The 10820-nt window shown below is 42.4% G+C and overlaps 1 protein-coding gene and 1 pseudogene across 1 annotated transcript in view; both read left to right on the forward strand.

Moving 5' to 3' along the window:
- Window positions 1-2226: 2226 nt before the first annotated feature.
- The window catches only part of TEX26 (testis expressed 26), a 43527-nt gene continuing 34933 nt past the window's right edge, over window positions 2227-10820 (forward strand). Inside the window, exons 1-2 of the mRNA XM_014548576.1 lie at window positions 2227-2610; window positions 6502-6586. Coding sequence (XP_014404062.1) covers window positions 2517-2610; window positions 6502-6586 — 179 coding nt within the window. The 5' untranslated portion in view covers window positions 2227-2516. The remainder of the gene's footprint in view (window positions 2611-6501; window positions 6587-10820) is intronic.
- The window catches only part of LOC102242185, an 8495-nt pseudogene continuing 4663 nt past the window's right edge, over window positions 6989-10820 (forward strand).

Consider the following 10820-nt stretch of genomic DNA (forward strand, 5'->3'; position numbering starts at 1 on the left):
CTCTCCCTCTTCCCCCACAGGCACGCATCTCCTAAACTCTAAGGGTCCCCATGAGACTTGCAACCAGGGGAGCAATGGGCAACAGCAGCTTGTCCCAGGCTTATACCCTGAACCTGTCTCCAAGTCCCCCTTTTCCCTGACTTCACGGTGAGCTAAAGCAGCCCGGCCTGGGCTCTCCTGTTGCTTCTTCTATGCTAAGCCCTCCCTTGTTTCACTGTCCCCAGCTTTAATACTCACCTCGATTCATGTTGTGAAATCTTTCCTATATGAATTCAAGAACCTGCACACTACAAGACAGCCCTGGGCAGACCCACTAGGGCCAGGTCCCCTTTTTGGTAACAGCGACCTCTCCCTCTTCCCCTGGCTACCTCCCAAGCATCTGGGAGAACTCAGCTAAGACATTTCCTCTTCTAGAACAACCTCCCCAAGCTCCCATAATACCCAGGGTGTTGCCCTTAATGTCATATGCAGCTCGTTCTAGTGCATAGTCGGTGTTTGTGGATGGAAAGAAAAAAAAGAAAAGAAAAAAAACTACTTTATCATTGAAAGGGATTGCTTCAAGCAATACAAATTCAAAGGCAGGAGGAGTCCTCCTGCCCTGTGCTATAGTGCTTATAATAAAATACACCTGTCCCCAAATTTCATTTTAAATCAGAAATAAATGATAAAAAGAATGAAGATCAGAATAGTAGTAAGACAGAGGAGTAAGACCTTAGGTTTGTGGCTTTAAAATTTATAAATTATTGTGAGAAGTATTACTCATTTTACAGCCTGGTGAGGTAGGTGCTAGTAAACTCATTTTACAGACAAAGAAATGGGCTCAGAGAAGTCTGCTTTACCCCAAGGGCCCCCAGGGAGGAAGTACAAGGAGCTCTCCATTCAGTGTGAACCCCACCACTTTACAGCTTACCCAGGAGGAGACAAATAAGACAAGTAAGATATTAATAAGAATTCACTTTTAAATTCTACATACTCACTGCTCTATTTTAAGAAATACATTTCTCTTAAATTATGCTATGGTAATTAGCTCTCCAATTCCAGACCTAGTTATTGGGTGTTACTTTCTTAATTTAGATGTCACTACTAGGTCCTAACTTAGATTCATTCCTTTTAATAACATTGACAGAAGTCTATGCCTTCTAATGTGTTCCACCATTCATTGCTATAAAATTTGAGAGCCCAACATATGTTCTATTCCGTTATATGGATAAGACTCAACTTTCAGAACATGCTGGTTTAGATCCTCATTTTAAAGAAATTCCCTGCATATCTACTTGGAATCCTTACTTTGATGCCTATTCTATGTCCTTTGGCAACTCCCTTTGTTCCACTTCACTGTTCCCCTAAGGCAGTGGTTCTCAACCTTGGCTGCACATTAGAATCACCTGGGAATCTTTTTTAAATCCTGATTTCTGGGCCTCATCCTCCGGAAATTCTGTTTCTTTGTTATGGGGTGGGGCCACAACATTAGTAACAAAGAAACAGAATTTCCAGAGGATGAGGCCCAGAAATCAGGATTTTAAAAAGATTCCCAGGTGATTCTAATGTGCAGCCAAGGTTGAGAACCACTGCCCTAAGGTCCTATATTAGAACAACCCTTTAAGGATAAGGAATGGTGTAAATCAGTGGACGCCAACTGGTGGTCCGTAGACCACTGGTGGCTGGTGGTCTGTGAGGTCCGAAAGGTTGGCGACCGCTGGTGTAAATTACTTTCTAAACATGCTGCCAGCAGTCTCACCTAATGTCTCCTCTTTGCATCCAAGGGGGAAATATCTGTGTCCTAACCTGGAGGCATTCAATATTTCTAAGCACCTACTATGTGTCAAATTATCAGCTAGTTGCAAAGAATATAAAGATAAAAACCTTCCACATTCTGGGAAAACTGAGCCTAACACATATGGGGTGAGACAGTTTCCGCTGCAGGGGCAGAAGAATTACAAAACACGATGGACCTACCATATGGAGAGGAAGGTCACAAACTCGCCTGCCGGCTCCTGTTCCCAAGGACACTTTTCACTCTCCTGTCCCCTCCTAATTCCTGTGCGGGATGATCCGCCTGGGAGCATGAAATTGTCTCAGGAACTCTGGTTCTGGTTCTACCTACACGAGATTCCCTGTGACTTTGTCTTCTTGTTTGGTTCCTACTTATTGCAAACATCTGTGACAACTTTGCCCTCTTTTGCTTAAACTGAAAGTTATGAATAAATGAAACTTTGCCATTGAAAATCTGACGTCTCTTTCTCTTCTATCTACTCCCCTTGTGTTCCTCTCCTCACATACACAAGACAGTGTTTAAGAAAGCTATATAAATACATCAAAGCAAGATATCCATATTACGGGAAGCACATCTTCTTGCTTTCCACACCTGGTTCCCCAGCCTCTGCACTGCTTCCCTCGGGTTCAGCCTCACAGAACTGACCCGCGTCTCCATGGCGACGCGTCACAAAGCATCCAAGCGCCTGCAGCAAGCGATCCAGCTGGAACGAGGGCCGTGACGACTCCCTGTTGAGGCAGGAATGGCGGCCCTGACGAGTGCCTTTGAGACAGGAATGGCACAGCCTGGGCCGGAGGCCCCCTACCCCTCTCAATGTGGCCGCAAGATTCGGCCTGGTAAGATTGTGGACCCTGCCAGCCGGCGGGGGCGGGAGGGATCTTTCCTGGAGATAGGAAGCAAAGACTGCTTTGGTCTTTAAGGGTGTCTGTCTCTCCCTCATGGGTGGGACTCAATTGAAGGAGAGGCTGGGAAGGGAAAATGAGAGGGTGTTCATGACTTTGCCACTATCCAACCCATCAGCATTCTTTCTGCCAATCCCTTCCTAAAATGCTCAGCATATCCCCATGAAATGCTTGGCTGGAGGATGGGGCAGGGAAAAGGAGGAACTAGTGCTTTTCCAGGGGGAAAAACCCAAAGGCAAAGCAGGAAGAGAGGTTGGGAAGCTCTGAAGACAGCAGACCCAGCAGGAATCCCTATTCCCTGAGAAACAGTACAGAGAGTGGGGAGGTGCAGAATGCGGGACACAGTCCCTAAGGGGATCCACACAGCCCCCAAGGGGATCCACACAGCTCCCAAGGGGATCCACAGTCTCCCTCCTCTTCTTTCCCCTCCCCACTTCCACACACAGGTGGTTGTAGCAGAGGCTGAGAACTATGGCCTTCAGCTGTTGCTTGTAACCTTTGCTAATTTTTCTTTCCAAGTGATTTTGTATTTAACAGAAGTAGTGCTTTTAAAACTAATTTTGCATGCAAATATGGCAAATTTACTAACTCAGCTTTTTGCATCAGTGGAGGGAGAGCCACTCTAGCTGTGATGCTGGTGGCATGAATTACTGTGTAGTCAGTTCCATTCTGGCCCTTATGGCAGTAACACCCCTTTGCAGTCTTCTAACTGGGTAATTGTGGTTCCACAATAGCTACAGAGCAATGGGCATTGTTCAACTGCAAATTCTCTAGAATTGTAGTCCCATGAGAATGAATGAAATGTTTTCCATCCCACTCAATCTCTTTTTAAATTGAGGATAGAAAATGAAAATAATTAAGAACAAAAATATGTGAGATACCCAGTTTCTATATGATGGCAGGGCAAAGAGGAGGCACCCTGTCTAGGTTTCTTTCACTGTCTTCTCTTCCCTTCTTGTTGGGAAATGTTGGCATCCTCCAGATATATCCTTCTTGGTTTACTTCCTCTGTGAGCGGCCATCCCTGCCACAGGGCTTCAAGTCCACAGGCTTTCTAGTATTTACTCTAACTGGGATGTTCCTACTTTTCAAACTAAAATATTCAGCTGTCTACCAGATCCACTTGGAGGTCATGAAGGGTCTCAAACTCAGCGTGCACAAGATTATTCTCCTGTCCTCCTAGACTTTGTGAGCTTGTTAAGAGGGTCCCAACTGCTCAGAATAGAAGGAAGGCCAGCTTTTTTGACACCTTGATCACCAGGCCTCATTCGTTCTGCTCCAAAGTTCCCTTCTCCTGGGTGAGTTTCCTCTTCACATTCAGACTGGGCTCTCTCATAGCCACTTGTGCTACTCCATCTTCTCTTCCAGAAGTGGCACCCTTCAAAGGTGGGCCTGATGTGTCACTGCCAGCTTTGTCCCCTGGTAGCATGAGGTTGAGGATGACTGCTATGGTCTAACTACTGTTGAGCTATTACTATAGATCAGTGGTTCTCAACCTTCCTAACGCCGTGACCCAGTTCCTCATGTTGTGGTGACCCCCAATTTCATTGTTACAAATTGAACATAATTAAAGCATAGTGATTAATCACAAAAACAATACGTAATTATATATGTGTTTTCCGATGGTCTTAGGCGACCCCTGTGAAAGGGTCGTTTGACCCCCAAAGGGGTCGCGACCCACAGGTTGAGAACCACTGCTATAGATTGAGCTCTTAAGTGTTTTGTTACTTCCAAGGAGTCATAAATTACCACAAACTGATGACTTATCAACAAAAGAAATGTATTCTCTCACATTCTGGAGGCCCAGGAGCCCAAAATTAAGGTGTTGGAGAACTGCACTGCCTCTGCTGTCTCTAGGGGAGAAGCCGTCCTTGCCTCTTCCAGCTTCTGGTGGCTGTCAGCCTTTTTTGGAGGTTCCACTCAAATGATGACTTCTTTGAAGAGCAGCACCTTCTCACAATTTCTTCCCACTTACTTGTCCATGCTTAAAATTCTCTTAACTTAGAGTATTTAATTCTACTGTTGGGATAAAATGCTTTAAAGCATAAAATGATTCCCACAGAAGCAGGGGTATCAAAGAATAAGGTCCTTTCTCATAGAGTGGGATCTGAGCATGGATGCCAGGAGTCTGTGTGAGCAGACATGGAGTGTGACATGTAGGGCTAAGGCTTTAGTTGGTTGGGGAAGCCTCTAGGTGGAGATGAAACTCAACCTGTATGAAGGCAGCAGGTAAATAGTCACATGAGACCCATTTGGATGTCATGGGTCCCGCTGCCTGGCTGGATCCATGGGCCTGTTCAATTAAACACAAGCCCTGGTTGGGAGAGATGGGGTGGTGAACAATAAGAAGTACACAGGTGGCCAAAATGAAATGTTTGGTCAGGGCTCTGTAAGCTCGCCAGTGGCACACAGATTTTAAGAATATTTGAAAATTTAAGAGGTCGTTGAGAAAGATCCTTGGCAGCCATTGTATTTAGGCGGAATGAGTGGGAGCAAACACACACTATGAAGTGGCTGTAGTATTCTAGAGGTGAGGTGATAGGCCCCAGACAGTGGTTTATTCAAACATTAAAGGCCACATTTCAACCCAGTTTCTCCTGAAATGTAAAAAGCAACAGGTAAGTGGCCAAATATGAAGGATGAGAGAAGGACTGAATTAAATTTAAAATATATTTTCCCAAGAAATTTGGTGGTGATTTGTTGACAATGGGCAGGTAGGGCAGATAAATTCTGTTGTTGCTAGTGTCTGCTGAATGCTGAATTCTCAATCCTCATCTTCCTGGATCCAGCCAACAGCATTTGCATACGTGACCCCTTCCTCCTGTGAATACTTTCTTCCTTTGGGGTTCAGGACATTACACGCTCCTGGTTTTCCTCTTACCTCACTGACCTCTCTTCTCAGTGTCCTTTCCTGGCTGCTCCTCCTCTCCTGACCTCTTGATATTGGCACGCCCCAGGCTTCATCTCCTCTAATTATGCTTCCTTCTTTGTTGATCTCACCCACTCTCAGAGTTTTAAGCACCTATACCACAGAATCTTGCACAGTCATTATTAAGAACGAATTAGAGTTACACTGGCCGAGTTTGAAGAGTTTCCCATACTACACTGTTATATGACAGAGAAAAGGACACTTTGTGGGAATATGAGCTCACTTTTTAAACTTTTTTATTGAATTTATTGGGGTGACTAGTTAATTATATAGATTTCAGAAGCCCATTTTTTTAAACATTGGTGAAAACTAAAACCTCTTATGTCAATGAATTTATACATGTATATGTAAAGCAGTATATGATTATATCAGCAGGTATAAAAGTCTGTAAAGAAACGGACATGGGCTACGTAGGAGGAGGGATGGGGAGGCAGGTGATAATAAGCAGGGAGAAGAAGGAACAAGGAGAAAGTTCCACACTGAAACCTGAAATACAAACTCTGATCCCCTTTCTGCATATTCATTTCATGTGTTTATAGCTTTGTCTAATGTGATGTATGAAAAGTTGGTCAGTAAATCAGAAATAGTGAGCATTTTAAGATGTAGAATTTCAAATAAGCTTTCTGCTTTATATTTTTATGTATTGCTTAAAGGTTTTAAAAAAGCATGTATGAATTCTCAAGAAAAACAATAGACCTATTTTTATTTAGGGAGAAAACTCAGATAATTAAATTGAGCTTTGTCTCTTAGTAGAGGCCACAAATTGGCTTTTATTCCTTTAGACTAAAAATTACCATCCAAATGTTATTGTCTTGCAAAATTGCTTTAATTATAAAACAACATTTTATCAATATATATTGGTCTGACCCATTTAAAAGTGTTTTATTTTACTTTTAGCAGGTAATACCCACTGGGACTCCTATGCTACCACGATGAAGACTGCATTCACGCCTAAGACAGGAGCAATACCTGCTTTAATTCGGTAATTCCTACTTGAGTCACACTTTAGTTTGTTCATTTATATTCTACTAGGGACCCAGTGCATGAATTCATGTACCTTGAAAGGAACTGTGGGCCACGAGACTGGAGTAGGCACAGGGGCGGGTCTTGGCCCATCCTCCACACCCCCTCCTGCCCCCTCCCGCTGTCTGCCGGCAGCCCCGCTCCTACTGCTGTCACTCCCATGTGCTGATGCGCTGGCCCTGCTCACACCCGCTGAAGGTTCTGAGCCATTGGGGCTGGCGCCAGCAGTAGGTGCAAGTGGGGCTGGTGCCATCAGTGGGTTCGAGCAGCAGCTGCTGCCCTGATCGCCCCTCAAGAGGAGGGGGAGGTGGAGAAGCCCTCAGGGGTGATCAGAGCCAGCAGCCGCCACTCACACCTGCTGATGGCACCAAGCGGGACCAGCACCGGGCACTGGCAGCGGGTGCGAGTAGTGGCTCCAGTGCCAGCTGCGGGTACGAGCAGGGCCGTTGCTGGCAGCAGGTGCGAGAGGCGGCTGCCAGCCCCAATCTCTCCTCAGGAGCAGGAGGAGGTAGAGAAGCCCTGAGGAGCAATAGGGGCTGGTAGCCACTGCTCACACCCGCTGATGGCGCTGGGCAATCAGGGCTGGCAAGGGGCACCGGCAGTGGGTGCAAGCGGGGCTAGCGCTGGCAGCAGGCGCGAGTGCTGGCTGGGACCACGGCACGCAGGAGCAAAAAATTTTCAGTAACCACCAGAGGCTCACCCTGAAAACAGAGACTGGCGCCCCATCTTGTTCTGGTGTCCCCCACTCACCTGTTCCACCATCCCACCGGGGCCAATGCCCACCATGTTCCACGCACGCCCCCTGGTGGTCAGTGCAAGTCATAGTGACCAGTTGTTCGGTTGTTCTGCCGTTTGATCTATTTGCATATTAGCCTTTTATTATATAGGACTATTCACAATTCAAAACAAATAGCAAGAGTAACCAGAGAGAGCTTATGAAAGGTGCACTCAGGTAGGACCTACTGCATGCACAGTTCTCCAAGCATCTGAGAACTAGTCCCCCTTCAAGTAGTCTCTAAAACTCCAGCAAGAAAACTAGGAAAACAGACCCATAGATTCTTCATCAAGTTACTGTGTGTCATGGCTTACAATAGAGCCATAAGTATTCTAATAGAATTGTGCTGCCTAAACACTGAGAATTAATTGAATCCATTACCTGAGTCATAGTGGGCAGGCAATGACAACTGAATGAATGGATGAATAACTAATTGTTAGCATTTCTATCAGCACTAGTGCCACAGACCCCTTACTCTTACCTTCACTCCTCCACTTTTTGCTTCCTAAAGCAATGTTGGCTGGCAACTTCTCCAATTCCACCTGAATTGTGAGTGGGATAATTTCCAACTTCACTGCTGCCTTTCTGAGCTCTCTGGTGGATGAGTGAGAGTGGGACTAGAAAAGCTCTGGCATCTTTCATGGCATCAGTGGTGGGTGGGAAATTAACAAGGAGACCCTTGACTTGCCTGTGTTTACTCTGTGAATTGTTTTCAATAAAGAGGATCTGTTCACCTTAAAAGTTCAAATTATTGAGAAGTCAGATGAGTATTGGCAAGACCATGGCTGTGGAGTCAGGCAGAAATGGATTCTAACCTCAGCTCTCTGCTCTAACTTGTATTATCACCGCTACCCAGGCAAGTAGCAAGCCATCTGTGGCTCAGTGTTATGGCTGGTGGTGGTTCTGAGAACAGAATGAAAGCACTAGCACAGTGACTAGAGTGAAGAAGTTCCTCAGGGCTGCAAGACTTGACTTCTGAGTTATTGGCTATCCCACTGAGTCCCATTATGTCCCTTCCATTATGTCCCTTCACTGGGAGATTTATCTTCTGACAGTAATGATTCTGCCAGCTTCCCAGACAGTAACAGTTGTCTGAAGAAAAAACACTTGGGATGAAAGCCAAAAACAAATGGGTACTAATGAAGTCTAGGTCAGCGGGCCTCACTCAAACTGAAATGTTTAAGTTCAAAGAAAAGTTTTCATCATAAACTTAAATAGCTACAAAAGATAAAACTTCAAGCCCATCCTAAATATTGACATTAAAAACTAAAACTGTTAATTCATTTCTTTAAATATAACCAGGGGGTAATCTAAACACTTTAGCAAATTGATATGCACTATATGATCCCTTTTTTATATGATCCTTTTAAACAATGCACAAACAAGCTCTTCTTTCATAGATAATGATTTCATTAATTTTCCTTCTTGAACTTTTATTCCCACTCTACTTCCTCCATAGAATTTTACCCTGCTGTAATATATTTTGGTTTAAAATCAATTTATTGATCACTTCATTATACTTCCTGGCAACTATTTTAGTATATTAATTGAAATTAATTTTTAAACATGTTGTGTGACCCTAAGTTTTGAGTCATCACAATTATTTTTAGTACACACTTGCTGAAAGTAACATTACAAATGTTAATAATTACTAAATACAAAAAGTAAATTTAAAAAATTTAAATACAAAAGTAAGTACACCTTAATGAAATAAATGGGGCTATTTTGTTTTCAATTAGTTTATGTATCTAGTTTTGAGTGTTACTACTTTTGGAGTGAGATTGCATTCAGCATTAATTTTTTACTGCTTCTTTGAAAATTTTTTTTAAAGTTGTAGATGCTAGTGTTGAGAAACATTGTTCGCATAAGTAGACACGAATAGAAGGCATCTTTAGTGTCGTTTACACTCTAAACTCTCAGTTATATACAATCATTGATTGACTGATACCATGAGTGGTACTCATTCAATTTTATTGAAAGCAAATAATCAGATGATTTGTCATCTAGTTATTGAGTTATTCCCTTTCCCATTTTCTGAGAAGTATACTGAGAAGGCACGTCTTAACAAATGACTAGAAATTACATGTTACTCTTTTACTTAGAGGAAACCTGTTTACTATTATATACTCAAAAAGACGTAGAGCCCTGGCCGGTTACTCAGTGGTTAGAGTGTCAGCCCTCAGATTGAAGGGTAATGGGTTTGATTTCTGATCAAGGGTTCATACCTTGGTTGCAGGCTTGATCCCTGGCCCTGGTCAAGGTGCATGTGGGAAACAACCAATCAATGTGTCTCTCTCACATCGATGTTTCTCTCTCTTTCTCTGTCCCCCTCCTCCTACTTTTCACTATCTCTAAAAAAAAAAAAAAAAAAGCCCTGACCGATTTGGCTCAGTGGATAGAGCGTCGGCCTTCAGACTGAAGGGTCTCAGGTTCAGTTCTGATCAAGGGCATGTACCTTGGTTGTGGGCACATCCCCAGTGGGGGGTGTGCAGGAGACAGCTGATCGATGTTTCTCTCTCATCGATGTTTCTAGCTCTCTATCCCTCCCCCTTCCTCTCTGTAAAAAATCAATAAAAATATATTTTAAAAAATTTTAAAAAATCAATGGAAAAATATTCTTGGGTAAGGATTAAAAAAAACAAACTTAGAAAATGGGAACATTAGTTTCAATAAATGTTTTCCAAAACAATCTTTTTTTAAAAATAAAGAGCTTTTGTCACATACTTAAAATATATTTTAATCAAAATCTTGGAGCTGAAGATTAATTCATACAATTTTCAGCATGTTTACTTTTTGGTAAAATCAGTCTTTGTTGTCAAACCAAAAAGAAAAATTAGTTTACTTATAGTCAAAAGAAAATCTGACTCTATTTTCTGTTCAAATAAATGCATATATATTATTTGAGGAATATTATGAAAACTACTGATAAATTATGGAATGCATATTTTAGGATTATTGTTGAAAGTAGACAAGGAAGTGTAAAAAGATTCAGGTCTAATATAGTTAATTATATCCAAGTAATAAAAATAATGCAATGAAATATGTAAGTTGTGAAGTGAGGAGTATAATTAAAAAACATGTTCCTTATTAAATATGTTCTCAAGTGTCTAGAACAGTGGTTGGCAAACTCATTAGTCAACAGAGCCAGATATCAACAGTACAACTATTGAAATTTCTTTTGAGAGCCAAATTTTTTAAACTTAAACTATATAGGTAGGTACATTCAACTTTAAATTCAACTTTAAATTTATGGTTTTCGTCTTCTGTTTTTCTTTGCTTCTTCTTTGTAGCCATCTCAAACAGGGCACCTAAAAAAATGTTTCATTTTATAATAATAAAGCCACCAACACAAAAGAATTACAATTCTTTTTTTAAAAAAATATATTTCTTTATTGATTTCAGAGAGGAAGGAAGAAGG

The sequence above is a fragment of the Myotis brandtii genome, unplaced genomic scaffold, assembly GCF_000412655.1.
Source record: "Myotis brandtii unplaced genomic scaffold, ASM41265v1 scaffold513, whole genome shotgun sequence".
NCBI classification, from domain to species: Eukaryota; Metazoa; Chordata; class Mammalia; order Chiroptera; family Vespertilionidae; genus Myotis; species Myotis brandtii.